Source organism: Micromys minutus, assembly GCF_963924665.1.
Source record: "Micromys minutus genome assembly, chromosome: 7".
Classification (NCBI taxonomy): domain Eukaryota; kingdom Metazoa; phylum Chordata; class Mammalia; order Rodentia; family Muridae; genus Micromys; species Micromys minutus.
The window spans coordinates 71413475-71440862 of NC_137976.1; the positions used below are offsets into that span (position 1 = coordinate 71413475).

Genomic DNA, 27388 nt, shown 5'->3' on the forward strand with positions numbered 1-27388 from the left:
TGAACTTTCAAAGGCCACTCTGAAGATACATGATAATTTTTTTTCTTATTATCACTATAACAAATACCTGAGGCTTGGAACTTTAATAGTAAGAAAAGGTTACATAGTTCTGGTGGTACAAAAGCATGGTGATAACATTGGCGTGGCTCTGGCTTTAACAGTCACTTAATAAGTTATCTTATGGTGGGAGCATGTCAGGGAGCAAGGTCCCACGGTGAGGCAAAAAGCCACACAGCTGTGGGGACAGGGTCAATCTTCCTCTTTCAAATAACCTTTTTTGACAACTGAGCAGTGTTCTATGAGAACCACACTGGTTCTTCTGATGCCTGTGTCCCACCAGCCTAGCTGCCTTGGCACTTGGTATTTGAAAGGTCCCAGGACTTGTATAATACTGTCACATTAAGGACTCTGCTAAGAACACACAAACCCTTGGGGGAATAAACCACAGCAGAAGTTGCACTTCCAGATGTGAGAGGATTTGCATGCACACAACAGAAAAGAACAAAGTCTCATGTTATTACTTATTAGTAAGGGTTTTATATCAGGCTGTTTATGGAAACTCTGAGCTCCAGTGAACTGTGCTCCCTGAGTACAGGCCTTTTCTGAGTCTATGAGCAGAAGAGGTCAGGGCAAGGCTTGGTAACAAGAGTTTTCTACACTGTGAAGAAAAGGAGGCTGCTTGTCCCTCTTTCCTTTGAGAAGGATCCCTAGGCCTGATGGGATCCTGTGAGTGCTGGATCTCAAAAAATAAAGAAAAACCTCTACAACAAAACAAAATGAACTTCTAGGAAAATACTTGTCCTGGCTCTAGCCAATTATTTTAACTTTGGTCTTTATTATGTCTTCTTGTTAGGTGGGAGCCAAAGGGGTCTGTGTTAGGAAACCCCCTGCTCAAGGTTCTCGTTTGGTAACTGTGGCAATTTGAGTGAGTAAAAATATCTCCACAGGCTCACATATTTAAATTCTTGATCTCCACTTGGTGGAACTGTTTGAGAAGAATTAGGAGGTGTGGCCTTATTGGAGAACTTAGGTCACTGGGCAGACTTTGAGCTTTCAAAAGCCCACGCCACTCCCACTTAGCTTTCTCTCTTTGTTTCATGATTGTGAATTAGGATTTAGGCCCTCGGTACTATTACTCCAGTGTCATATCTGCCTGTCTGCTGCCATGCTACCTGCTGTGATGGCTTATGGACTCACCTTCTGAAACTCTAAGTTCCCAATAAACTTTTTTTCTATAAATTGCCTTGGTCATGGTATTGTAACACATCAATAAAAAAGTAACCAAAACAGTAACTTAGGAATGCACTAACATGCTTGAATCAGGGCAGAGGTTTTTAAGTTTTGGTTTGCTAAGGAATTGTGAGGACAAGAATGAAGTCTAATAAGATGCATCTAGCTAACCCCATTGCCAAAGATTCAACTCATTTGCTTTAGGCTTGGTAAAATTCAGGATTCTGTTCTCTTCACAGGCACACATAGTATTCAGATGTGGCTGGCCTTGGATCTTACATTATGACTCACCCCATAAGGCTGTTAGGAGAATGAGGCTGAGTATTGTTTTAGGAGAACAGAAAGCTTCCCCTTCTGACCTCCGATTAGGCATAAACCACACCAAAACACAGTATCAAAAGACCTTGTAGGTGTAAATTTTAAAACGACAAAAGGGGAAAGGCTGGGTTAGAATGGGCTAGGATGTGGTGGTGTATTTTAATTGGGCACCAAAGGGGGCTTTTGGTTGCTGGATTTAAATACTTTGGAAGCTGGGCCTTCATAGTCAGTCTCAGGAGAAAAATGTGGATAAATAAAGAAATAAACCTTGGTGGCTAGTTTTTGGCATGCAATTAAGTGGTTTTAGCAAGGAGAAGGGAATGGGGGAGAAGGGCAAGTCCTGCCAGAGCCAGGCTGGCCAGAGTTTCTTCACTGAGGGTGCAAGTAGGACTTCAGAGAGTAACTAGAGATCAGAATTTGGACTAAGCTGAATGTCTGCATGCTTTGTCTAGCTAGAATTGGCTTGGGGAAGGGGTTGGAGAGATGGCTCAGCAACTAAGAGCACTGGCTGTTCTTTCCAACAACCTAGGTTCAGTACCCACATGGCAGCTCACAACCATCTCTAACTCTAGGTCTAGGATATTCGATGTTCTCTTCTGGCTTTCATAGGTACTGCATGCATATTATACACACCATGCATGCAGAGAAACATCTACATTTTAAAATAAATGAATTTAAAATGAATTGAAAAATAGGAATTGGGTTAGGAAATGGAATGTCTTGGTGCTGCAATTCAACATTTCTGGCTGCCCATAACCAGCAAAACCACATTACCTTCCATCACAGCTGGATCTGCCGACTCCTGATTTTTTTCCCCCAGTGGAAACTGCTTTGATTGGCTACCCTGAACCATATCCCCTTCTTAACAATGCCGCTCATTGGGCATTGCACGATGAAACTAAAAATAATGTCTTAGCCCAGTGGCATATATGTGAACACACACACACACACACACACACACACACACACACACACACAACACACACACACTGAAACAGAGTCTTGATAGGTATTTCAGGTTGATCTTGATCTTAAAATCCCCTTGCTTCAATTTTCTGAGCACAGGGATTGCAGGCTTTAATTTTGTGCCATCTATAGAGTGGTTTGTACTCTTAAGTTGAATTTTATCCACTTTGCAATTAATGTTAGTGCCACAACACAGAATATCTTAGTGAAGCACAGAAGTTAATCCTGATGTGGAGAGGTTGGGAAGGGGTGAACTAAGTAGGAACAGACATGGGTCAAAATAGGACAATAGATGTGACTGGGGAGAACTTGTTTACAGTCCTGGAGTTGAGGCAAGGAAGTTTTAGGAGAGGGCAACCCATAGGTCAATTGGAATGGGTAAAAAATTCCATCAGTGACATTTTAGGATGTTCAGGAGCCTGTGAGCTCATCAGAGTGGAAAGTGGAGTGCTTGTAGAGATTTATTTCTCTCAAATTCCAGGCCCTGCGTGTCCGATGGGAGTTTTTTAGTGAGAGGCAGGGCTCCCTTTCATTCTCTGTAGGATGTTTGGCAGTTTTTAGAGTGGCAGATGACCAACAAGGAACAGTTCTAAGGCTCTCGGAAAGAGCGTCCATCAACTAATTCACTCACTCATTTATTTACTTATTTTCTCCAGAGACCGAATCTCCACTGGATCTGGAGAGTCGTTTTAGGCACTGGAGATCCAGTGAGGGTGACAGTTCATTCTCTTCATATGGTAGCTGAGAGAGTGATCGTTACATCAGTGAGCAAGTAGGAATGTAGTACAACGCCAGGTTGTGGAGGTTCTATAAAGCAAAGGAAAGGAACGAAAGTTGAAACGATGACTTTAGATTGGGTGCGGTATGAGGGAGAGCATCTCTGAAGAAGCGACATTTGAGGAGGAACCTCAGTTGAGGGCTAAGCCCCATGGGCACTGGAGGGCTGTGTGACCCAGGCACAGTATTTTTATCTGGACCTGACTTCATGTAGGCGAATCATAGGCCTTTCGCTATATCCGTGTGGTAGGAGATGTGCTGGATGACTCTGGCTCTGCACCGGGGTATCATTACTCACTGTCCTGGGCAACTGGCTTACTGCTCTTCAGCTATTTTTGTTTTAAAATGAGGATCTCATGCAAGTTGTTCCACATCTTTTTAGAAATTACTTTTTGTTATGCAATGTTTCCAAGAGGCACATTTTTTAGTCTTTTCATTTTTGTTACCGTGAGAGGTGGAGGCATGGGAGAACACGTGTATGGGCTCATGTGTGGAGGTCAAAAGACAATTTCTGTGAGTTGGTTCTCTTTCATAAGGGTCCTGAGATTGAACTCACGCCTTCACATTTCTTACTAGGCTTCCTTGGGCTTCTTTATTCTTTTTCTTTTCTTTTAGTTTTCTTCCTTCCTTCCTTCCTTCCTTCCTTCCTTCTTTCTTTCCTTCCTTCCTTCCTTTCTTTCTTTCATCTTCATTTCTTTTCTTCCTAACTTTTTGTCATTATTGTTTTAAAACAGGCAAACTGAACTCACAGAGTTTTGCTTGCCTTGGCCTTTCAATTGCTGGGACTAAAGGCATATGCTGTCACACCTAGCCTAAAAAAATCAAAGAGAAATCTATCTATCTGATCCTACTACCTCTGCTTGTTTGCCATAGTCTACTGGCAGGTACCATCACAACCTGCCATTATTCTTAATTATTCTTATTTCTTTAAGTTAACATACAAAGAGTGGGGTTCATTATGGCATTTCCATCTTTCCCTTTTGGCTTTTTTCTTTGAGATAGTGGGAGGGTGGCTGGCTTTGAGCTCCTTATTTTCCTGCCTTCACCTCCTGTGTGCTGGAATGACAGGCATGTGCCACATATGACTGTACCATTATACTTTACTCTTACGCATTGCCCCTCCATATCTCCACTACCCCCACTAAGAGGTAAACTGCTGACGACCAAGCTGCCTATGCTACCAGAGAACAGACCACGTTTAGTGAACTCAGTGTTGATGCCGAGTTCATTCCCTTGTGTTTGACTTTGTATCCTACTGATTTTGAGTATTGTCTTTTGCTAGGCTCCAGGCAAGAGCCCTAAGTCCTACTTATAATGTCTCTTCTGTGGCTGGCCACCATGGAGAACAAAATTTGTTCATGCAAGTGTATGTATGAGTCTCTAGGTGGGGGGAGGAGCAATAGCTGCCTGGGGATTCAGTCAATGATGAATTTGCTGGCTTAGCTTTGGTTCCCCCTGTATTTGTGCTCAGCATGGTGGCCATGGCCAAAGGCAGAAACAATACATCAGAAGAGAGTAAGAAAATTCAGGGACTTTGGGAGTGAGATATATAGAAACCTAGAGAGAAAGGCATTTTTTCTTAGACTTCTTTTTTTGTTTTCTCTCTTGAACCTATAAAGGGTTTTGGAGTTAGTGTCTTTAGAGTGGTGATAATCTGCCTTGGCTGTAGATGAAGCGTGGGCAGCATGCAGAAACTCCAAAACTATGGACCTAAGAGAGACCTGGACACATGCTGGCAAGCGAAGGGGGAAAGTGGTGCATGACCCGTTCTCAGAATTTGGATGTTAGTTGTCGCCAGCATGTTTGTGTGTTTGGATGCTTAGCTGGTTGTGCTGTTTGGGGAGGATGTGGGACCTAGTTGGAGGAAGTGGGTATCTGGGAGCAGGCCTCCTTGCTTACAGCCCAGCTCCACTTCTGGTCCTATCTCTGCTTTCTGATTTGAAAATACAAGGAAGTGACTCACCCTCCTGCTGCCACAATTGTCCTTGCTGCTGTGCTTTCCCTCCCATGTGACCTGTGCTTTCAAGACAGGAGCCAGAGAATTTTTCTTCCCTGAAGTTGTTTCTTGTTATCTGTTTGGTTGCAGCAACAAGGAAATTAATTAATTCATCCACCAAACACTGTCTCTCACCAGCTAAAATCCCTCTGATACAGTCTGGAATGTCTTATTTGTTTGAGTTTTTACTGGTATATGTTATCTTACGTATTCTTCAAACACCTCAGGAAAGTAAAAAATTATCAATAACCATTACACAGATGAATTGATTTGAATTTTTTCACTTATGCCATGTTGGGAATGAGTCTAAGCTTTGAGTGGGTTCCAGCCTTCTACCTGCCACAACAATTGGGCAGCACTTCCTTTTGGCTTTCTTCTGGGCTTTTGAAAAACCAGATTGCTTGATAATTATCTGTTCCTGGAGGAGTCTTTGACTGTCTCAGACAGAAGGCTGTCTGTGGTCTTACAGTGCCAAAGCAATGTCTTTTTATCTCTTGTTGTGACAGATGTGAAGTGTGTCATCCAGTCCCTGCAGGATTAGGCTGAAGCAACCTTCTCTAAGCACCTCATGCATTGCTTCTTACATGCCCAATTTCCTTGATTTTCTGGGAAATCCAAGTGTGGTTAAATTGGAGTAGAGCGTCATCCACTGCACATGATTCTAAGAGAGAATTCAGAAAGAACATCTAGGAATGAAGCTCAAATGATCTCATATTAAAGTCATATATTAAACATAATACTAAGTGATGTTGGAATACATGGTCTTCACTTAAGAACTCTTTTTTTGGTGCTAGGCACTGATTTAGCATATTCAAGGAGAGAGAAAGGACCAAAGGGGAAGATCTCAAGCAATCAGTGAGTTAAATGACTGTTTCTATGGTGGCAATCAGTTCAAGTTCTAACTTTGGGACTCATTGTTGCAGGAGATCAGATGACTTTAAAGGGGAAATCTGTTCAGGTCTGGAACACAGGGTCCTGGAAGAATTCACATCACAGGTCTCTCTTCTAGGGCTATGTTCTGCAATGACTTAAAGGAAAAGTATGAGAAGAGGATCGTTATTAAAGGGGTGGATGCTGAGACCATGCACACTCTCCTGAACTACACATACACAAGCAAGGCTATGATCACCAAGCAGAATGTCCAGCGGGTTCTGGAGGCTGCCAACCTTTTTCAGGTGTGTGACCAAACAAGTTCTGTGCTCTTTGAGATGAATGAAAGCAGGGAGCCCTCAGAGACCTTATTAGGGTGACTGCCAGACCTTTATCTGGGATTTACACATGCATGTACCTACACATACATACGAACAGACACACAGACACACTCACAGAGACATGTACACAAAGTCAGACAGACTGACAGACATAGAAAGATACATACACACATACACAGACACATACACATACACACAAACACACAGAAGAGAGACAGACAGAAAAACAGACATGTGTACACAAAGACAAACAAACAAATGGACAGACAGACATATAGACACAGATACTAACAGAGAGAGACACAAAGAGAGACAGAGACACAGAGAAAGGCACACAGAGAAGCACACACACACAGAGCAAGGTTACCTGAAGGTCAGAAGGTGTTTGGATATTTAGTGGCAAGTGATGGGATGAGGCATTGCCTACTTCATCAGATAAAGGGGGGAATGTGGTGCCTGGTTCTACACTTAGTATCTAAGGATAGCACAATGGCTGCCAAGTGTATCAGCCCAGTTAGAGCCAGCCGTGGAGCTTATGCTTCCTATACAGAACCTCTAATCTGAGTGTGAGTTGGACAAGAAATTGAGGCAACACAGAATATGACCGAAAGCGCTGTGACTTGAAATTGGGTTTTCTGACTGAAGGAAGCACTGCTTGCTATCACACCATTGGTGCAGCTTTCAGGTGGTGATGCTGTCTAAAGGTAGGGGAGTCAAGATTCGTGTGACAAGCACTTGGTGCTGTCGGAGAAGAACATTGAGAGGTAAGCAGTGTCACAGAAGAGAGAAGACTTCAGAATTATGATTTATTTTAAAATAATGTATTGTTTCTATCCTGTGATATTGGCTTCAATATGACTATAGCAGTTACACTGGCTTCACAGACTCATTAAACCACGGATAATGTCAGTTGTATCTATAATTATGACAAGAGACCCATCATCTATGGTCAAGACTAGGATTATACTGTTGAAGTTGGTTTCATCGTATTCATGTTGTCTCATTGCCTGTGGGTAAGAAACAGAGTCTTGGAATAGGCCAAGTCATTCCTAGGGACCAGCAATGAACATCAAATCTTGTGTATGGCTTGGCTCTTATGGAGGTGATTCCTGTTTGTGTCATAATTGGCTTGTCAGTTGAAGGGAACAGAACTCAAAGTATGGAAGAGTAAGTATACCTGAAGGTTTCAGGGCCCAAGATGGTTGGTAGCAGGGTTAGCTCTGATAAAGTTGGGGTTAGGGAGGGATTTATAAAGTCTGGCGAAAGACAGAAGTGTGGAAAGGAAATCCACTACAATGCAGCCTTGATAAATTTTGAGTAATAGGTTTCTTCTAGTTTAGTCAATTTCATTGCTTCAGTTCCTTGGGGAATCCTGAAGATGCCAAGCCAATCATTTCTAGCAGGGCTGCTTTCATGGTAATGTCTCCAAGTCATTCTCCTGACGTGCTGTCTATGCTCACCATCAGCCCATTTGAGTAGCAGAAAACTATCTTTCTCTATGAGAAGGGGAATCACTAACTTCATGCCTATTTGTAACTCATTCCCTTCTTCCCACTACTTTAACAATAAGACCTTCATCAAAGGAGAAGTGTGTCATGTAAGTGTGCATCTGAGTAAAGTATCTTGTAGCCTCCATCTTCACTAGCTGGGATATATAAGGAGCATTGTGTATGCTCTAGCCATTGGTAGATGGCATCTCTTATTTCCTTGGTCAGGAGTTTGCCCAGCAACAAATGTGTGTGCTAAGGAGATGTGAGATGTTTGCATACTTCTCTTGCTTCACAACTTGGGTACACCCAAGTGAGGGAAGTTATAGAGAAGTAGGGAGATCCTGATAGCTATAGCCTCATGGTTAGATTTGTTTTTCTCTTCAGTCTGTAGAATTCCTTAAAAAATTTGTTAGCACTGTATTAATGGCCATAAATTCTTTTAGCTTATTTTTATCATGGAAAATTTTTATTTTTCCTCCCATTATAACAGATAGCTTTGCTGGGTATAATAGTCTGAGTTGGCACTTGTGTATAAGAATTTGAAATCCATTTTTTTTCTAGGTCCTCCAAGCTTTTACATTTTCATTTGACAAAAATCTGTTATTCTGATAAAATTGCCTTTATATGTGACTTATTGTTTCAACCTAATTTTTTTGTTCTGTACATTTAATGTTTTAATTATAATATAATGAGAGGAGAATCTTTTCTGGTTTTGTGTATTTGGTGTCCTAGATTCTCCTATATATCAATTTTCAGTCTTAACTCTGGTACCTTTTTTCCTTTACTTTTAAGAATTATGAGATCATATCCATCTCCCATTTTCCCCCTTTAACTTCCTTTAAGTTCTCACATCACAGTCTTCTCAATTTTATATTCCTTCCCCTTTCGTTTTTATACTCACTAAGTCCATTTAATGCTGCCCACTATGCATGGGTTTGGGACCATCTGCTGAAGCATGCAAATCCTATTTCTCTACCTGTGGACACATCTTTCAAAACTAATGATTCTTTCTCTTTCAGCAACTATTAACTGTCAGTAGCTCCTCAGGAAGAAGTGGGGGTTAGAGAACATTCACTCTATCTATTCCATAATTATGCCTACCATGATCATATGTAGGTCTTGTTCAGGTAAAAATTATTACTAGGAATTTTAAGTGCGACTGTCATGCCATATCCAGGAGATAGCATTTTATGTTACTCCTTCATCCATCATCTCCTTCTTGCCTCTTTTTCTTCCTGCTTCCTGAGCCCTGGTGGTGGTGTAGCTAATGTAGACATCCCATTTAGGGCCGAGAACCCAGACACTCATTTTCAGCACCCTGCCCAGTTATGTCTCTCTCTATTGACTGCTTCCCACTGCAGAAAGAAGCCTTTTCAACCAAGGTTGAGAGTGGCCTAAGTCTGTGGGTATGAGGATAAATACTTAGAAGAAAAGTAGACATCATGAACACTTGAATAAATAAAAGGAACAGGTTCAACCCCGGAGTCCGTTCCTTACTCATGGGTTTTTGACCCAGGAATAAATTCCTTGTCTGGCATGGGGCTTAAGTCCAACCAGGAAGTTGTTTTCTCATAAAACCAACCCAATAGGCACCATTAAGCATATCATGTCTGGTAACTTGATACTGTAGCATGTAGGGTCAAGTACTAGGTAAGACCACTGATGTCTTTTCTTCAACAGCAGCCTGCACAGGAGGATCCCAATCTGTATGTGGTTGATTTCTTTACATTCCACAACCAAACCATATGATGTCTTCAGCACTATGGTCTTACATTGTAGTCATAATGGACCACCAAGGGAAATAGGAATGCCTTATGCTGTTTTGTAGATGTGTGCTGCCTAACTGAGCTATAACTCCAGGGAGGTATCCCATGCCCTGTACTTTCATAATTGTTTTAAAACTGTGTCCTATATCTTCAGAACAATATTATTTTGTGCCTCTTATCTATAGATTTATCTTTTCAGAGTGTTACCTATATCTCGCTGGTACTTTTTTGGTGTATCTTGCCCTGCTTGATTGTTGTGCTTCTTCCATGTCATCAAGCTAAGCTATTCTAGTCGCTGTAGATCCATTCCATTGATGTAACTTCCACAGAGCTTTTGATTTGACTGTGTTTTTCATTTCCAGCAATTCAGATTCATGTTTCTTCATTATTTCTCTTTGTGGAATTCCTTTTTTATGATTTGCACCAGTGTCCTCATTTAATTCCCAGGTACTTCTTTTCTTCTCTGAAAGTAGTAATAATTATTCATTTGAGTTCAGTGTCTGGGATTCTATTTAACTCACTCTTATTAGAGATCATCAGTGTATAATTGGTACTTTTTGACAGAGTTACGTTATCTTGGCTTTTCATATGTTACTTCATTTGTGTTGACTGTATCTGGTGTTATTTTCTTTGCTTGTTTTTTTTTAATCAAATATTAGTTAAAGTATTTGCAGTGTTCACATGAGACTTAGGTGTGGTAGAGTTGAGCGTTCAGAAAATAGTTCAGTGGTCCAGCAGCACCATGACACCAGAATGCCTGGTGTTAAGTTTATATTACTCTCTGAGTAGGTTACTAATCATAAGAGCAACCATGTTGTCATTTTGACATTACCACTATGCAAATGTTGTAAAACATACACACACACACACACACACACACACACACCCTGCCCGGAAAGACTTTTAAAAATGAGTAAAGAATCTGAATAGATACTTCTTAAAAGAAGACCTACAAATGACCTCTTTAAGGAAGGAACTTCTTATGGAAACTGTGGCCATATGTCTTTGATGGTATTTTAGGAGTTCCTGTGCAGCCATATCTCTTTGGAGCTATTTTAGGAGTTCCTGTCAAAGAGTCAGGTGCTTACTGGAACCTTTTATTCATGTATCCCTCTAAACAGGAAATTGGCTACCTGTTGCCATTATATGTCATCTCTCAGTTCTGAAAGCCAAGTTCATGGAGCAGTAGCTGAATATTTACCCAAAGGCAAACATATGAAAAACAATTTCTTGTTCTCATGTCTGTCTTGCATTCCAGCCAATTTCCAGCTGATGGCTAGATCACTCAGAGATTCTTGTTGACACATATTTTGGGAGAATTTAGGCAATCAGAGAAACCCACCTTCCCCTGTGGTCATAAGGTCTTTAGAAATGTTTCTGGCTTTTTGTTAGCTCAACAGTGCAAACCTGAAAGCTGTTAATTAGCAGCTGTAATTAACAAACTGGCTCATCTTCCCATCGGCTATAAGACTTCAGGCAACAATGTTTGCTCTGAATTTTCTATATCCTCTTCTTTAAAAATGTAATCTGACTATGTTCTTTTTGCTAATTAAATGAATTTGATGAAAAATAGTTTGTTACATGCAATGACAGATAAAAAGGTGCACAGGTCCAGGTGCCTAATAGCTCTTTTAATCCTCTGCCTTTTCTAACTTCTTCTGTTGTCAGAATTTGGAGAAGGTATTGGCTAAAGATAAAAGCCCAAAATTGTAACCTGGAACCTGAGCTGCTAGACAAGCCTATGATGTGGGGGTTCTGGGGATCAAAACCTGGCTCATCAGGTTTGATTAACAAGCACTTCTATCTGCTGAAGAATAGAGCATCTCATAGCTCAAAAGATAAAGATTCTTATTTAAAATAACCGTAAGACTATTATTGCCCTTAAAATTAATAATAATTTTTCATATCCCCAAATACTAGTACTTGTAGACATTTCTCTGGCTTCATTCATTGCTTAAGTCAGTGATCTAACTATGGTTTATACATTGAAGTGAGTATCTCTCATCTTTAATAGGATATTTTTATTTGTTGATAATTTATACACGAATATAATATCTCTTGATCTTGTTTTTTCTTCTCTAACTCTTTTAAGACTCACCCTAACCCCTCATCTCTCCTCCCGACTTTATGATCCCTTCTTTAAAAATAACCACTGAAGCCATCTTGTGTTGCTCATGGGCGGGTCGGTGCAGGCAGAGCTCAGGTTCCTGTTCTTTTCCTCCCTTTCTCCCCTTTTCCTACTTGTCGGAAATCACGTTTCTGCAAATTGATGATTAAATATAGAGGCTTAAATGTAGAAAATATAGCTTGATGGCAGAAAACTTACTTAGCACATGTGATGATACGCATCTACCCTCAGTACTACAAAATAAAATAAAATAAAACATTTAGAGGTTTGATTAGATTTGATGAAGAGATTTGAAAATCTTTATATTTTCACATGACGTAAGCTAATCTTTTTTTATTGGATATATTTTATCTACATTTCAAATGTTATCCCCTTTCCCAGTTCCCCTCTATAACCCCCATCGCATCCCCCCCACTTCTATGAGGGTGCTCCCTTACCCACCCACCCCCTACTACCTTCCCACCCTGACATTCTCCTATACTGGGGCATCAAGCCTTAGCAGTACCAAGGGCTTCTCTTCCCATTGATGCCCAACAAGGCCATCCTCTGTTACACATGCAGCTGGAGCCACGGGTCCATCCGTGTGCACTCATTGGATAGTGGTTTAGTTTCTGGGAGCTCTAGTTGGTTGGTATTGTTCTTATGGGTTGCAAACCTCCTCAGCTCCTTCAATCATTTCTCTAACTAGTCTTATATCATGTTTTTATAGAGTCGTTGGCTATGTGAATTTTTAGACTCTTCCCTTGTTGTTGCATATTTAAGATGTGTCAAAGTTTGGCTGGCACACACAACTCACTGATAAATGTTCTTGAGAGATGATCACCTTCTGGCCTGACTTTCTTCCCTTCTGTTAGTTTCTACAGCTGGTGGATGCCTGTGCCAGCTTTCTCACAGAAGCATTGAACCCAGAAAACTGTATTGGAATACTGAGGCTGGCAGACACACACTCCTTGGACAGTTTAAAGATGCAAGTTCAAAGTTACATCATTCAAAACTTTGTTCAGATTCTGAACTCCGAGGAGTTCCTCGAACTTCCCGTGGACACTTTGTACCACATCTTGAAGAGTGATGACCTCTGTGTGACCGAGGAGGCTCAGGTGTTTGAGACTGTGATGAGCTGGGTCCGGCATAAGCAATCAGAACGACTCTGCCTGCTCCCTTGCGTCCTTGAGAACGTGCGCTTACCGCTTCTGGACCCGTGGTACTTCGTGGAGACGGTTGAAGCGGACCCTCTCATTAGACAGTGTCCTGAAGTCTTCCCTCTGCTTCAGGAAGCCAGGATGTACCACCTTTCTGGCAATGAGGTGAGTTGGACTTGAGAGATACTGCATTTCGTTGGAAATGTAAGGCAATAGTCAGGGACTTGTAGAGACATAAGTGAACCTTGTTCACAGATCCATCATTCCGGAAGCTGGGGATTCCCAATCTGTACAATGACAGTGACATCTCACTTTAACACAGCTGTTTCAAGGCTTAAGTGAGACATGGAAACCTGTTGTCCTGTGTCTGTCACATCTGTTCTCTGCCCAGTTGTGTGTGGTCTAGTCAAATCATCATTCTGGAGGACTTCTTTCTTCTGTCTTCCTGCTCTTGTGAGAATTTGCATCTGTTGTTCTATTCTGACATTGCCTACATCCAGAGTCTCATAATTTCTTTCCAGAATTTCTGGAAATTCCTTAGACCTCATCACTGTGGTCCCAGTCTGCCCTGCCTCCAACTCACTCCCAGAAAATGCTGGTGTGAACTTTGCCCCTGGCCTGACCTTTCCACTTCATTACTTCTAGGAAGATACCCACTCTTTTTGCTAAAGTTTCCTAAACTCCACTTTGGTGAAATATCTCCTGCCCATGTCTCTGCCATCATCCACCACCCACTTTTATTGTGTGTGTTTGTGTTTTATTTTTTTCAAATTAAAAACAAATGTACTTAACATGCATTTTTAAATTGAAATATAATTATATCATTTCTCCTCTTCCCTCTTCTCCCTCCAACTCTTCTCCTGTATCCCTCTTATGAACAAATTCATGGCTTCTGTTTCTGTAATTGTCATTATATACATTCTGTTGTGGTTTTGATGTACTACATCCAGTTCCTCCAAAGGACATGTTTTCCCAGCCTTTAAAACAAGGCAAGTGCTATCTAGATGTTTTCCTCTTTTTTCTTCCTCTACTTAATTAATTTCTGCTTCTACTCCAAAACCCAAGCCCAGGTCACCTTTGCCAAAGAACCCTTTGTTTTCTTGTGGCCATTAGTTTAATCAAATACCACATGGTAACTACAGAATTCATCATCTTGTAAGTAGTCTGAACTTGCAACTTGTTACAATAGGAACTAGAACCTACTGAATTTTTCATATCTAGATTTTAGAAATCCCTGATGTGTCGTGAATGTTTAATATTTATGATTCAATGGACACCAAAAAAAGCATTTACTGTTATATATTCTCTTTTGCAATTTCTGAAGCTGTCTTTTACCCAGCATTTTATAAAGGCAAGACGAGGTTTAGTGGAGGAGCAAGCTAATGAGAAAGCTACATTACAGGAGAGTTTGCTACTGATTTACACACATGAAACCTCCTGTGTACCTATCACGGCGCAAAAGCTCTAAGATTAGCCAGAAAAACCTCATATGGTGGAAACCTCAGCCAAAAGTCTTGACAAGTCTCTTTCTGGGACTCCTCTAGACGATGTCTCCTTACTGGTGTGGATCTCTGCTTTTTAGTTGTTCTTAGACCTGCTTCCTGTGTGTTCTTCACAGGTGTTTGGTATTATAGCATTTCCTAAGCCTGGGGTTTTCTTTGAGAGAGGAGGTTTTCGCTTCAAATTGCATCACATTAATGCTGCTGGGGTTGTTTGTTTCTTCTCAGATGGAGTTGCAGAGAATTTATCCATCTGTGTAAGTAGCTGGATTTAGTGGCATAAAACTGTTTATAATCTCCCCTAATTATCTGTACTGTAACATTTTAGAGAGACTGATGTGGACAGTATGGAAGGAACTACATGTGCTCTGAGGCCTAGGAGGAGGACATTACTTGAGGCCATTTTGGAGAGTGGGTACCACAGTGATTTACATTATAAAACGTAGTCCACACAGAGGCCTTGATTACCTGTCTTGCTCATCCATCTGTCTATCCATCCATCCATCCATCCATCTGTCTATCCATCCATCCATCCATCCATCCATCCATCCATCCATCCATCCATCTGTCTATCCATCCATCCATCCATCCATCCATCCATCCATCCATCCATCCATCCATCCATCTGTCTATCCATCCATCCATCCATCCATCCATCCATCCATCCATCCATCCATCTATCCATCCATCCATCCATCCATCCATCCATCCATCCATCTATCTATCCATCTGTCTATCCATCCATCCATCCATCCATCTGTCTATCCATCCATCCATCCATCCATCCATCCATCCATCTGTCTATCCATCCATCCATCCATCCATCCATCCATCCATCCATCTATCCATCCATCCATCCATCCATCCATCCATCCATCCATCCATCCATCCGTCGACTCATGGAAGACCACACGATCCATGTACTGTTCCTAGTGCTGAGGATCCATTAGAGAAAACGGGTTGTTCTTATAGTAAATTACAGTCCTTGAAGCACTGCTTACAGTATCAAATTTCTCTCTGAACAAGAATGCCTATTTATTTTGTAGGTTGTTCCTTAGCTGCGGGGAGGGAGAAACCAGGTTGATGTTTGGAAGAAAGGTGCAGAGAAGCAAAGTTGTCTTCGATATTAACATATTGCATGATACTTCCAAGTGTCTCTGAATTTTTTTATTCCTCTGGTCCTATCCTTACTATATGGATTTTCTGCTGTTTATGCTCTCAGGCTCTGAAACAAAGGCTCTCTCTCTCTCTCTCTCTCTCTCTCTCTCTCTCTCTCTGTGTGTGTGTGTGTGTGTGTGTGTGTATGTCTGTCTGTCTCTCTCTCATGTATGCACACACACTCACACACACACATCTTCAAGGCCACATTATAGCTATCGGTGGCTGTGATGCTTTATTTCTCTTAAGGAAGCTCCTCTTTGAGCCCCCCCCCCAATAAAGTTCTTTGGAAGGAAGAAGTGTGTCAGTTCCTTCCATTGATTTGCCATCCTGTTCTTTCTTTTTTACATTATTATAACGGTTATTGAAAATGTGTTAGCTTTGACTTTCATTCCAGGAGTTCAGGTTTCAGATGAGGTAGTACAGGCAGGAAATGCATTTGATGGCTAACAGACTCTTGTCTTAAAAATAGCAACAAAAATGACAGGTAACATTTACTATTACTCAGTAAGTACCCTAAGTACACAGTAGGCCCTGAGTCATCACATTCCATATATTATGCCATTTAAGACAACAAATCTACTAAATAGTTAAGATCAAATAGTCATCAAATCATGGTCAAGGAGGTAAAATCATGTGGCCAACAATGGTGGAGGTGGAAATTGTGACCTGGTCCCACGACCTGAGCTCTGCACTGTCATGTTGTATGTCCTCTGCCTACACATCCTCTCCTTGGTTTCTAGATTATCTCAGAGCGCACCAAGCCCAGGATGCACGAGTTCCAGTCTGAGGTGTTCATGATCATTGGCGGCTGTACAAAGGATGAACGATTTGTGGCAGAGGTAACCTGCCTGGACCCCCTGAGGCGCAGTCGCCTGGAGGTGGCCAAGCTCCCACTGACAGAGCATGAGCTGGAGAGTGAGAATAAGAAGTGGGTGGAGTTTGCATGCGTGACATTAAAAAATGAGGTCTACATATCAGGTAAGCAGGAGGCTGGCACTAAAGCAGCTCCCCAGTAGCAAGTATCCTTCCCTTAAGTGGAAAACTAACCAACCACTCTGTAAGAATATCTGAGTTCACAGAGGTCTAGCTCTGTCTGGGTCAGGATATGGAATCATGAGCTCAGGTGGCCTTATTCTGAAGAAAACACTATCACTTAGTAAATACTGAAATATGAGCAGCACTGTACTAAGATATATGAGGACAGGCAGCTCTAGCCCTCATGCAGGAGCAAAAATGAAGTCATGTTGGGGCTTGTTCAGTCTCCTACAGGCTCAGGGCACTGTAGTACTAGAGTAGAAATTTATTATCCTTCCACAAACTTGACCTTCCCAAATTTCATAGATGCTTTGTAATACACTTCTCCTAAAGTACTGAGGAAAATAATACTTTTCATTACTAAGTTGTTGCTTAATCATTAACAATTACTTATGCTTTGTCTTCCCCTTAGAATTTATGTTCCATGAGAGTTAACATTATCTTTCTTACACCTAGCAATGCAAATGCCCAATAATGTTTTGGAATGACACAGCCACTGTCATCTTTACTGTATAATAGGTAAATCTGCACTTTCACAACACACAATTACCAACCACAGCGAGGAAGGGTACATTATGAGGTTGGAAAAAAACAGAGCTCAGAGACGTTCTAGAATGTAATGAAGTTTACATCCTGGTGTTAAACAGGGTCAGAATCCAGGGACTGAGCCCAAGTCTGATTCCTCATTCAGATCAAAAGGAGGATGCGAAGACTCCCTTCTCCTATGTATTTAGTGTCCTCCAGAGGGTAACATCAGCCATTCTTTAAGTCTATTCATAATATTGATACGGCTATATGTTTTATTTTATCATTCAAATGTTGTAAGATTTGAACAATACAGAGAATAGAAAGTAAAACATGGCAGTCTTTCTGTTTCCCACGTTTTAATTTTTTATAAAATATTTTAATATTCTGTTAGAATAAGTAATGTTATTTTTGATAAGTCCTAAAGTCCCACTTGATGAATGAACACAAGAGTGTGTGGAGTGGTGGCATCAGGAGTCCACTGCTCAGCGTCGGCATTCAGGGACTCGGGCTCCTTCTGTCTTGTGATTCTGCCATCTCCCACACATGGCCTGAATGAGAAGACACATCTATTCTATGACGCCTTAGCCTGGAAAGGCCACCAAGAGTTCAGTGGGAAGAGCCAGCAGTGTGCCCTTCTTTCCCAGAATAGATGTGGGATTGGCAATGTCGTTTAGTGATTTGTCCAGGAAGGTGATCAGAACTAATCTCAGGTCTTACGCTGCACCTGTGCTTGCTGTTTGTAATCTCCCTAAAATAATTGCATACAAACAGCTTATGAATTTGTAGAAAGGATCCTGGAAGTGGTCTTCAGGTAAGTGAATTGAGAATTTGCCAATTGCTAACTTGTCCTCTACAAAGATAACACATTGTATAGTTTAACCAGTGCCCATTCTCTACATTCTTACTAACAGGTATTTTTTAAATTAATTAATTAGCTATTTTTTTACACTCAAGATTTTATTCTCCTCTTGATTCATATCCCATACCTCCTTCCTGCCCTCCCTCTCTCCATGAGGATGTTTCCACCCTGCCAGACCTCTAAACTCCTTGGGGCCTTCAGTCTTTTGAGGGTTAGCTGCATCTTCTATGACTAAACCCAGACCTCTGCTGTATATGTGTTGGGGGCCTCATATCAGCTGGTGGATGCTGCCTGGTTGGCGATCCAGTGTCAGAGATCTCAAGAGTCCGGGTTACTTGAGACTGCTGGTTCTCTAACAGGGCCACCCTCCTCCTTAGCTTCCACCAGCTTTTCCCTAATTCAATCACAGGTTTAAGCAGTTTCTGTTGATTGGTTGGATGCAAATATCTGCATCTGAGTCTTTCAGCTGCTTGTTGGGTCTTTAGGGCCAACATCAACAGTGGAAGCAGGTGGCCTCGGTAGGTAGGAGGATAGGAGGACACTCCAGAAAGCACCAAAGATCTGGGAGGCAAGAGACTCTCAGGACTCAGAGGAAGGGACCCTGGATAAAATACCATACAGTGGGGGGAGGGATATTGTAGAGCCCACCTCCAGCAGAAAGACAGGGCATCAAGTGAGGGATAGGGTTGCTATCTCACAGTCAAAACTCTGGCCCATAATTGTTCCTGTCTGAAAGGACTGCAGAAACAGAAATGGAGAAGAGCCTGAGGAGAAGGTCCAGGGACAGGCCCAAAAGGAGATCCAGCTCAAGGGGAGGCTCCAAGGCCTGACACCATTACTGAGGCTATGGAGTGCTCACAGAAAGGGACCTGTCATGACTAACAGTTATTATCACCAATTATTTCTGATGTAATAGACTAGAATATTTTCACTTATACTCTTGTATATTAGTGATGTTGAGTATATTTTTATATAATTATTGGCTAATTTTATTTATTTTGAACCATGTTTGTTTATACACTTTGGTTGTTTCTCTATTGTTTGTGCTGGTCTTTTTCTTACTAATTTTTGTATCCCTTGTTAAATATATTTTTCTTTGTGGCATAAATACTTTTTTTTTTAGATTGAGGTTGTCTTTTAACTTTGATTTATATTTATACAACTGTTTTCTTTACTATGTAATTCTGAATTTCATGTCACATTCTACAAATCACTGTTAGTCTTTTATATTCTCTAGTTGCTTCTTTAAGTCACAGTTGGAAGCTGTTTTAAGTGTAAAATATCTATCTAACTTGTCTTCAAATGGACAATTGCTAAATGACATTTATTCAACGTTTTCTATATATTCGAGTTATTTTCTGTATTCATTTTTAATCGATCAGTTTATCCAATTCTATCCTCACACCATGTTCATTTCATTATGCTGTCAGTATATTTTCATATTTGGTAAGATTCCTTCCTTCTTCATTCTTCTTTTCCCAAAAGTGCTCTGGCGGTGGAAAGCTTGCCTGGCGTGTGCCTGGCGTGTGTTCCTGGCATGTGCTCCATCACTCTCGGCCCAGAAAGCTTCTCCCGGTGAAGTTAGAGTTCACCTCGTAGGTTCCCTAAGTGCTCTCACAAGAATGAAGACAGAAATTCCTGATAAGGCTGAGCATCTCTAGCCGCAGTTCCTCTCGTCTTCACATGCAGGCTACTTTCCAAACTAACCAGGCGTGACGTCTCTAATAAAAATGACAGTTGTTTGCTTTTAATAAAGATCTCATTGGAAGTTTTCACGGTGCTTTGTTATCTTTAGTTCTACCCAAAATGTTATCAATATTACAACGTCTTGAATAGAGGCCTTTGAAAAGTACAAAGCGAAGGCAGATGCTCAGGATATGTGAACACAACACTAAGAAAGAAAGTGCAGTCCTTTGCAGTCTTAAGGCTAAATTCAGAGGCACAGTCTGTATACCAGGGAGCCAGACTTGCCTACACGTATATTCAAGAAACCAAAGAAAACAACCAAATTTATAGCAAAAGGCAGAAAGAGGAGATTTATTCAATGTGGCCATATTGGAAAGAAGAACATCCTGTGACCCTGTTCAAGTTTATCTTTGGGAACTCAAAATGAAATTACAGGTTTTTGATCCGCTGAGACAGGGCCTCACTATGTAGATCTAGCTGCCTTAGAACTCTTTGGATAGGCCAGATTTGACCTCAAGTTCATTGAGATCCCATGTTTCTGCCTCTAGAGTTCTGGGGTTAAAGATATCACTGGTGAGATTAATGTGAGGGTCAAGGACATGCACTTCCAAGCAGGCCTGGTGGAGGTGTGGTGCTACCCATCACAAACCCATTCTTGTCTGGGCTTTGGTGTTGCCTGACAAAGTATTCTAAAAACCTGTTGGAACTCTGTGAAGTCTCTTTCTGGCAGACAAGTTCCATAGGTGCTCAGTCTTTTTCTTCTCTCAAGATGAGATCGCTGGGGAAATTCTCTTTTCTTGGGGTCCATAGTTTCATTTCAGTAGTAAGATTGACTGAGGGACTCAAGCCGCCTCCGGTTTTCTTTATTCCTGCCATGCTTATAACATCATAATCATGGTGGGAGTCAGGCAATCTTGGAGAATTATGGGAAACACCTGTAACAATTGACAAACGTGTGCCTTTGACCTAGATATCATATTCTTGTGTTCTAAGAGTCGTAAAAAAAAAAAATATTGGCCATGTCACTTTCAAACAATCAATTGTCACCATTTCATATTTTTATAATAAACATTAATTTAGAAGTAGGACAGGTCCTGCTGCTGTCTAGGTGCTACAGGAAGGTTCTTTTGCTCTGCCAGTGAATGAAAAAAGTGACCAAGAGTTGCTGCTAGAAATTCTGGGGAGACCCGGAAGAGCCACCTGGCCGTAACCAGAAAGTCAATGTTCTCTATTTGGGATTCTTGGTCTTACTGATAAAATATTTTAAGAACAGACTCAAATGGAAGCTAAGGACATTTTATTGGAGTTTAAAAGAAACCTCAGGAGAGGAAAGCAGTAATTCTCGGTGTCCAAGGGAAGGAAGAAGGGAGGACAGAAAAGCAAAAGCCAGATAAGGCCTCTGGAGCACAGACCTGAGCACAAACAGCTCCAGGGTAGGGGAGCTTTAGAGATTTTAAAGCTTTGGCCAGCATCTGAGAAAAAGACAAAAGAACTAGAACTTCTTTGGCTTCCTAAAGACTGTCAGACGCCGCCCCATCTAATGGTGACTTGGCTTAGGGGCTGCCTGACTCAAGGAAGGCACTGAGGTGGGAATTCTGGAAAGGAAAAAGCACATTGTTTTAAGGTAGAGCAGCCTTCCTGGGAGTATCCCCTGGCCAGATTCCTGAGCTGCTCCACTGGATTAACCCTAAGAAAAGACAAAGGCTTATCTCTACCCAGAGATGGATTCCATTCTTTATTTGATTTACTCTTTTATATAAATTGAAGATATAAATTTGAATAATTTTGTAAGGTCTCTCCACAATTTTTTCTAAATTGTTTTCTTTTTGTTTCTTTTATAAATAAGTACACTTAGAACATAAGCTACCTTCTAACTTCCTGGCTGTCAAGGCCCTACCATTCCTGCCGATCCTTTTGATGGCACAAACCCTAAATTAGTGGGCTCCCACCCACCAAAAGGCTCACTGAAGCCTTTCCTAGATCTCAGTTGGTTCTCCATCCTGAGCGGTGGGGGTATAGCTCATCACCCCCACCTTTGTGACATGGCTTCCACCCCAGCTGTTAAAGCTTCTTATTCTTTTGAGTTTATTTTGTCCCCCCTACCAGACCTTATCCCCCAGAAGCTGGTCTCAGCTGAAAATTTAGTTCTTTTAGAGTTTGGGAAATGCTGGGGAAAACTGTATTTCACATCGAGTTGGTGTTTTTAAATGCATTGTATCTCTTGTAGGTGGCAAAGAGACACAGCATGATGTTTGGAAATACAATTCCTCCATCAACAAATGGATTCAGATTGAGTATTTAAATATAGGCCGCTGGAGGCATAAGATGGTCGTGTTAGGTGGCAAAGTCTATGTGATTGGGGGTTTTGATGGCTTACAAAGGATCAACAATGTGGAGACTTATGACCCCTTCCACAACTGCTGGTCAGAGGTATGCGATTGTTTCTGTAAGTGACTTCAAAGCTTAAATGACAGCAATGGCAACAGAACACTGCCTGTGGTGGTGGCAGGCTTTTTGACTACTTTGCTACTCACGTACTTCGACCTTCTCTCTTCCTAGAAGCCATGGCATCAACGCTGCTAATTCGGTTCCAGTAATAAGGTGGCAGGGCTCTGTGTAGACATTGTTTTATGCCAGCCAGAGCCTCAGCTATAGAGGGAAGACAGCCTATTCCTAAAGGGATTCTGGCTCAGAATCTTTCTCCTCAGATGCCTTCTGACCCGTTTGTCTTCGTACTAGAAACCCCAGGATCCATTTCCTGCACCATTTGTGCACACAAAGTCATTTGGTTATGGCTAGAAGTCAGCCATATTTGTTTTCTTATTAATAACGAGCCATTCACAGGCCTGTGAGCCAGTCTCAGCAAAGCCACCACTGGTTAAAACCTGCACCAGGACAAAGCAAACACTTAGCTCCAGCATTTCCAGATCATTCTCAAGTGTGGATTTTCTTTTTTTCTATCAGACCGTGTTCCAGCTTCATAAAGTTTGAAACATGGTCACTGTTGGCCCAAGGGAAAGTTATCACATCGCTGGGCAATCCAGCTAAGGCTGGTGAACCAGTGGGTGTTGGGCCTAGAGATCATTAAGTCCTGTCTGTCACTTAGTCCCACAAACTAAAAGATTATACAAGTTGACAAGAGATTCTGGGAAGTCTCCTTTAGTGTCCTGGGGAACACAACCTTCAGAAAGACAAATCTGCCTTAACCCTCAAATCTGTAGTGTTCCCAGATTGAGAGTATCTGTGTATGTGTATAACTTTAAACCACTGTATCACTGAATGGATGTGAATATGCTGGCTTCATGTATGCAGACATTTAGTCTTCCCTGGACTTCAGGATAAGCAAGCAGAAATAGCCAGTGCACAGCTTGCTCTAAGCTGCCTACAGCCTAATGAGATGGTGGGCTTTGTTTCTTTCTGCATTTTTAGAAGGAGCCAAGGGCTTTGTCATTTCAGTCCAAGCAGGCCCAAGTATGTGTTCTGTGAGCCTCTCCACCAATCTGAGCAGCACGTTGACTTCTTGATCCCTCTGCCTCTGCAGGCTGCACCCCTCCTTGTCCATGTCAGCTCCTTTGCAGCCACCAGCCACAAGAAGAAGCTGTATGTCATTGGAGGAGGACCCAATGGGAAGCTGGCCACAGACAAGACTCAGTGTTATGATCCTTCGACCAATAAATGGGTTTTGAAGTCGGCCATGCCAGTAGAGGCTAAATGCATCAATGCAGTGAGTTTCCAGGATCACATCTATGTTGTTGGTGAGTCAGGATGACTTCTTGCTTATCTGTAGCCCCTCACCCACATGGCCACCTGGGAGACCAGTTATTGTCCTCTTGAGAAAGGTTGAGTGATACGGATGTAGATGAAGAGGAAGAGAAGATGGTTTTGGCCTAGGCCTTGGTGGAATTTCCCTGGAAGTCCTGGAGACAAAAACAGTCACACAAAGCATAGATACTGTCGTTGAGAGGAGGAGGCCAGAAGTCGCTGCACGAGTCAAATTGCAGAATCTGAAACATGCAGTGTAACCGGTGCTCAGCAAATACGAAATGTTTCTTCCTCTCCTGTTTGGTTTTAGGGATCTGAAAAAAAATGTACGTACTTGAGAGGAGGCCTTACAAGTCAGACCACAGTTGTTAAAGATGGTAACTATGGTAACTATCAGCCCTGCTCGTTCTTTAGGATTACCAGGGAGCCTTTTTATAAAAATATGATAGCTACGCCTTACGTCAGATATGTGAGTGGGAAGGGAAGAAGGGCGTCTGGAGCAGTACAACTGGGCTTTCAGAATTCCAGCTGGCTTTGATGTGCACCGGCATGGAGCACTACCAATGAAAGTGGTGCCAGAATACAAGCAGTGATTAATCAGGGTTAAGCAAAGCAGCACTGGGAGGGAAAACACTGAATACATTAAGAGAAATGCAGCTCTCCCTTGCTTCAGGTTTTGTTTGTGGTCAGGCTCCTAAAGGTTTCAAAGGTCCAGCATCAAGTCAGGCAACCCAGGCTGGTGTCTTAGATCGTACTTAATCTATACAGAGATGCCATTCCTAGTTCATGTCAGGTCCAGGACTTTTTTGAACCCCCTGTGGGCTTAGTCCTTTTGTTATTTCGTAGCCACTGTGACTCTAGTGCCTATGGCTACATAAGATCAGGAGGTCGCCATGGTGAGGTACCTGGCATTCTCCCAGGGAGCCATTCTTAGGGTATATTTTGCAGCAGTGCTAAGTCATGTGTCTTTTAGAATCAGATTCCCAGTTGATGAGAATCGAAAGGAGATGCAGTTTATTCAGGTTAGTAGCCTAGGGATCCATCCTGGCTTTCTGGAAAGAAAGCCATCGGTCAACTCTTTCTCTGGTAAGATCCTGTAGATGGTCCTACAATTATTTGTATTTTGATGTGAATTCCACTTCCCCAAGAAGTGCTGCCTAGTCACTACTCAGGACTTCATCAGAACCTTCCCATTTTAATTAGTAGAATAAAGGCGAGAGCCGGTGATTGGGCAGGGGAAGGGAGGTGGAGAGAGAGGGTCAGAGGTCAGAGGACAGGGGAGGACCAAGGGAGAAGCTCCAAGATGGACATCGAGAAGGATGAACTGGATCCAGGTGGACTTAATTGGCGTTAAGTAGCTCTGAACATTTTAGGGATTTTATAGGTCTTTTATCTCATATAGAAGGGCAGTTTGTATCTTTGTCCATTTGATATAATCTTATTGTGTAGAGGGTTTGTGTAGGATCGAGAGTTTGATATATAAACCTGTATATAAAGCTATTGGGCCTTAGAGTCATGTTGTGCTGGCGGAGTGAGATCGGGGGTGGCTTGGACCTAGCGACAGAGTCGATACACTGGCTTCATACTAGAAGCGGCGTCTACGGTGTGAGACCTTGGGGGCCGATAAAGAGATAAGATTTATAAAAGATACTGCAACAAGATGGTAGATTTGGCTTAATCAGAAGGATAATTCTTGTGGTTAATGAGGAAAGACCCAGAAAGATGCCCAGGATGCGTGTTCTCCCTTCACAGGTGGTGCCATGAGAGCGCTCTACGCTTATAGCCCTCTGGAAGACAGCTGGTGTCTGGTGACACAGCTCAGCCACGAGCGAGCCAGCTGCGGCATTGCCCCCTGCAACAACAGGCTGTATATCACTGGTGGGAGGGACGAGAAGAACGAGGTCATTGCCACCGTGCTCTGCTGGGACCCCGAGGCTCAGAAGCTGACTGAGGAGTGTGTGCTACCGCGAGGAGTGTCACATCATGGCAGTGTCACCATCAGGAAGTCGTATACTCACATCCGGAGGGTTGTCCCTGGGGCAGTGTCCGTGTGACTGACTGCAAAGCGAATCGGGAGTGCCCTGGAGTCTCTGAGCACTGATTCTGTACCCTAGCCTGCCCATCGCTTGTGAGCCGCGGGCTTGGCTTGGGCTTAAGGTTCATCTTGGGGCACATAGAAGATAAAGCTTTGGGATATGTGAGACCAGCCAGGAATGCTTGTGTGAGCTACCTCAGGATGAAGGGTGTTTAACATTCCGTACATGCCTATGTACCGTGGCCTGTGCCAGGAACTTAGCCATTGTAATTTACTTAACTATGGTAATGGGCTGCTGCCAGACAGTATCACGCCTGTCTCAGAGGCAGGGAATAGGAGTTTCAGACAGGCCAACTTTCCCTGGGTCTCTCAGGAAGCAAGTAGCAAAGCCAGAATAAACCCAGGTCTTTCCACTTCAGTCAGTGTGTCTCCCACTACACTGCTTAACTCAGACAGGAAAACAGAAAGCCAGCCCCAAACTCGGCTGGTGTCTCCTGCTGGCAAGTCTGCTAAAGATAAGGGAGTAAGGATATTTCTCTGTGCTGTCTCCTTCTAATAGTTGTACATAAACCACAGGATAGCCTTGGTCTTGGAGCTTTTCAGGTCACTTTGTGTCAAGAGCATCTCCTATGATCTCCCACAGGTCTGCTGTGACTAGTCTGGGCAGGCCCATTTGTTTTGGGAGAGGTGTTAGGAGCCCTAGTGTCCACATGAAAGTTAAGCAGTCCCAGTGAAGCAGAGACAGGTTCCCCACGGCAAGCTGCGCAGTTGGTCAGAGTCGACTCCAGCTCATCCCAGCCGCAGTAAATGACAATGCAGTCACTGCTGGGAGAGAGTGGGTTCAAGAGTTTAAAAGTGGTAAATGACCGAGAACTCATTTGGCATTAACTTTGGACCTTCATACTTGTGAACCTGTAAATACACCCACGCCACATGCACACTTAAAAAAATAAAATTAAATTAAAAGTGGAAATGAAAATGTTTTTGTAAGTTTTCCTTTATTTTTCTCAATGGTTTGGTGTCCTGGTCTCTCAGGGTACGGCTTCTGTTTTATTTTTACTTTTGCGTTCTCCTGAGTTTCTCCAACCTTCACACAAACACTTCCTAAGGGATTTGCCTCAGTCCTGTGATACCTGTTGAAAAATCCACTCCAACTCAAACCTTAGACTCTACTTTCTATACACCGGACGGATGCCACGGACTAGCAACAGGACTTTGCCCATATGCCTCATGTAAGAAGGGTATGACTACCTTTTACTAAAGGTCAGTACGTTTTCAGGAGGGGTTGAGGCTTTTCCAATTATGTTTAAAAAAAAAGAAAAAAAAAGAAAAAGAAAAAGGTTTCTACTGTGTCCCATATCTTGATCTCTAAATTTATTCCCTAATTCAGTCTCCCATCTTCTTTCCAACGAGGCATCTGCTTTAATATACATTCACAACTGCCTGAGGTGTTGTGACCTCCTTCCAGGTTTCCTGAAGACTCCGTATCTCATCTCACCCTAATTGTCAGAGAAATGACTCACTGAATCCTCAAAGAAACTCTCACCAAACTGACTGGACCGAACTCTAATGCCTGGCAGATCTAAAACGTGAGGCTCTCCCTGCAAGCCCTCCTACCTCATAGGCTGCTCTGCACTGATCCCTCACTCCACTCTGATTCCTTTCTCCATTGTCAGCATTCTCCTTCCCTTCCTAAGGACCCAGCTCCTGCCCTCTTATCACTCTGATAGATGTCTCACTCCCATCCTAGAGACTGTGGATCTAGAGTATGTCTCTGTCTCACTTAGGGTTATGATTGCTGT

The 27388-nt window shown here is 42.3% G+C and overlaps 1 protein-coding gene across 1 annotated transcript in view; it reads left to right on the forward strand.

Annotated features, from left to right (window-relative positions):
• The window catches only part of KLHL6 (kelch like family member 6), a gene marked incomplete at its 5' end in the record, with an annotated part of 35971 nt that extends 9497 nt beyond the window's left edge, over nt 1–26474 (forward strand). Inside the window, 6 exons of the mRNA XM_080919591.1 lie at nt 6297–6462; nt 12737–13186; nt 16422–16659; nt 22017–22219; nt 23331–23544; nt 25304–26474. Coding sequence (XP_080775717.1) covers nt 6297–6462; nt 12737–13186; nt 16422–16659; nt 22017–22219; nt 23331–23544; nt 25304–25605 — 1573 coding nt within the window. The 3' untranslated portion in view covers nt 25606–26474. The remainder of the gene's footprint in view (nt 1–6296; nt 6463–12736; nt 13187–16421; nt 16660–22016; nt 22220–23330; nt 23545–25303) is intronic.
• Nucleotides 26475–27388: the final 914 nt, after the last annotated feature.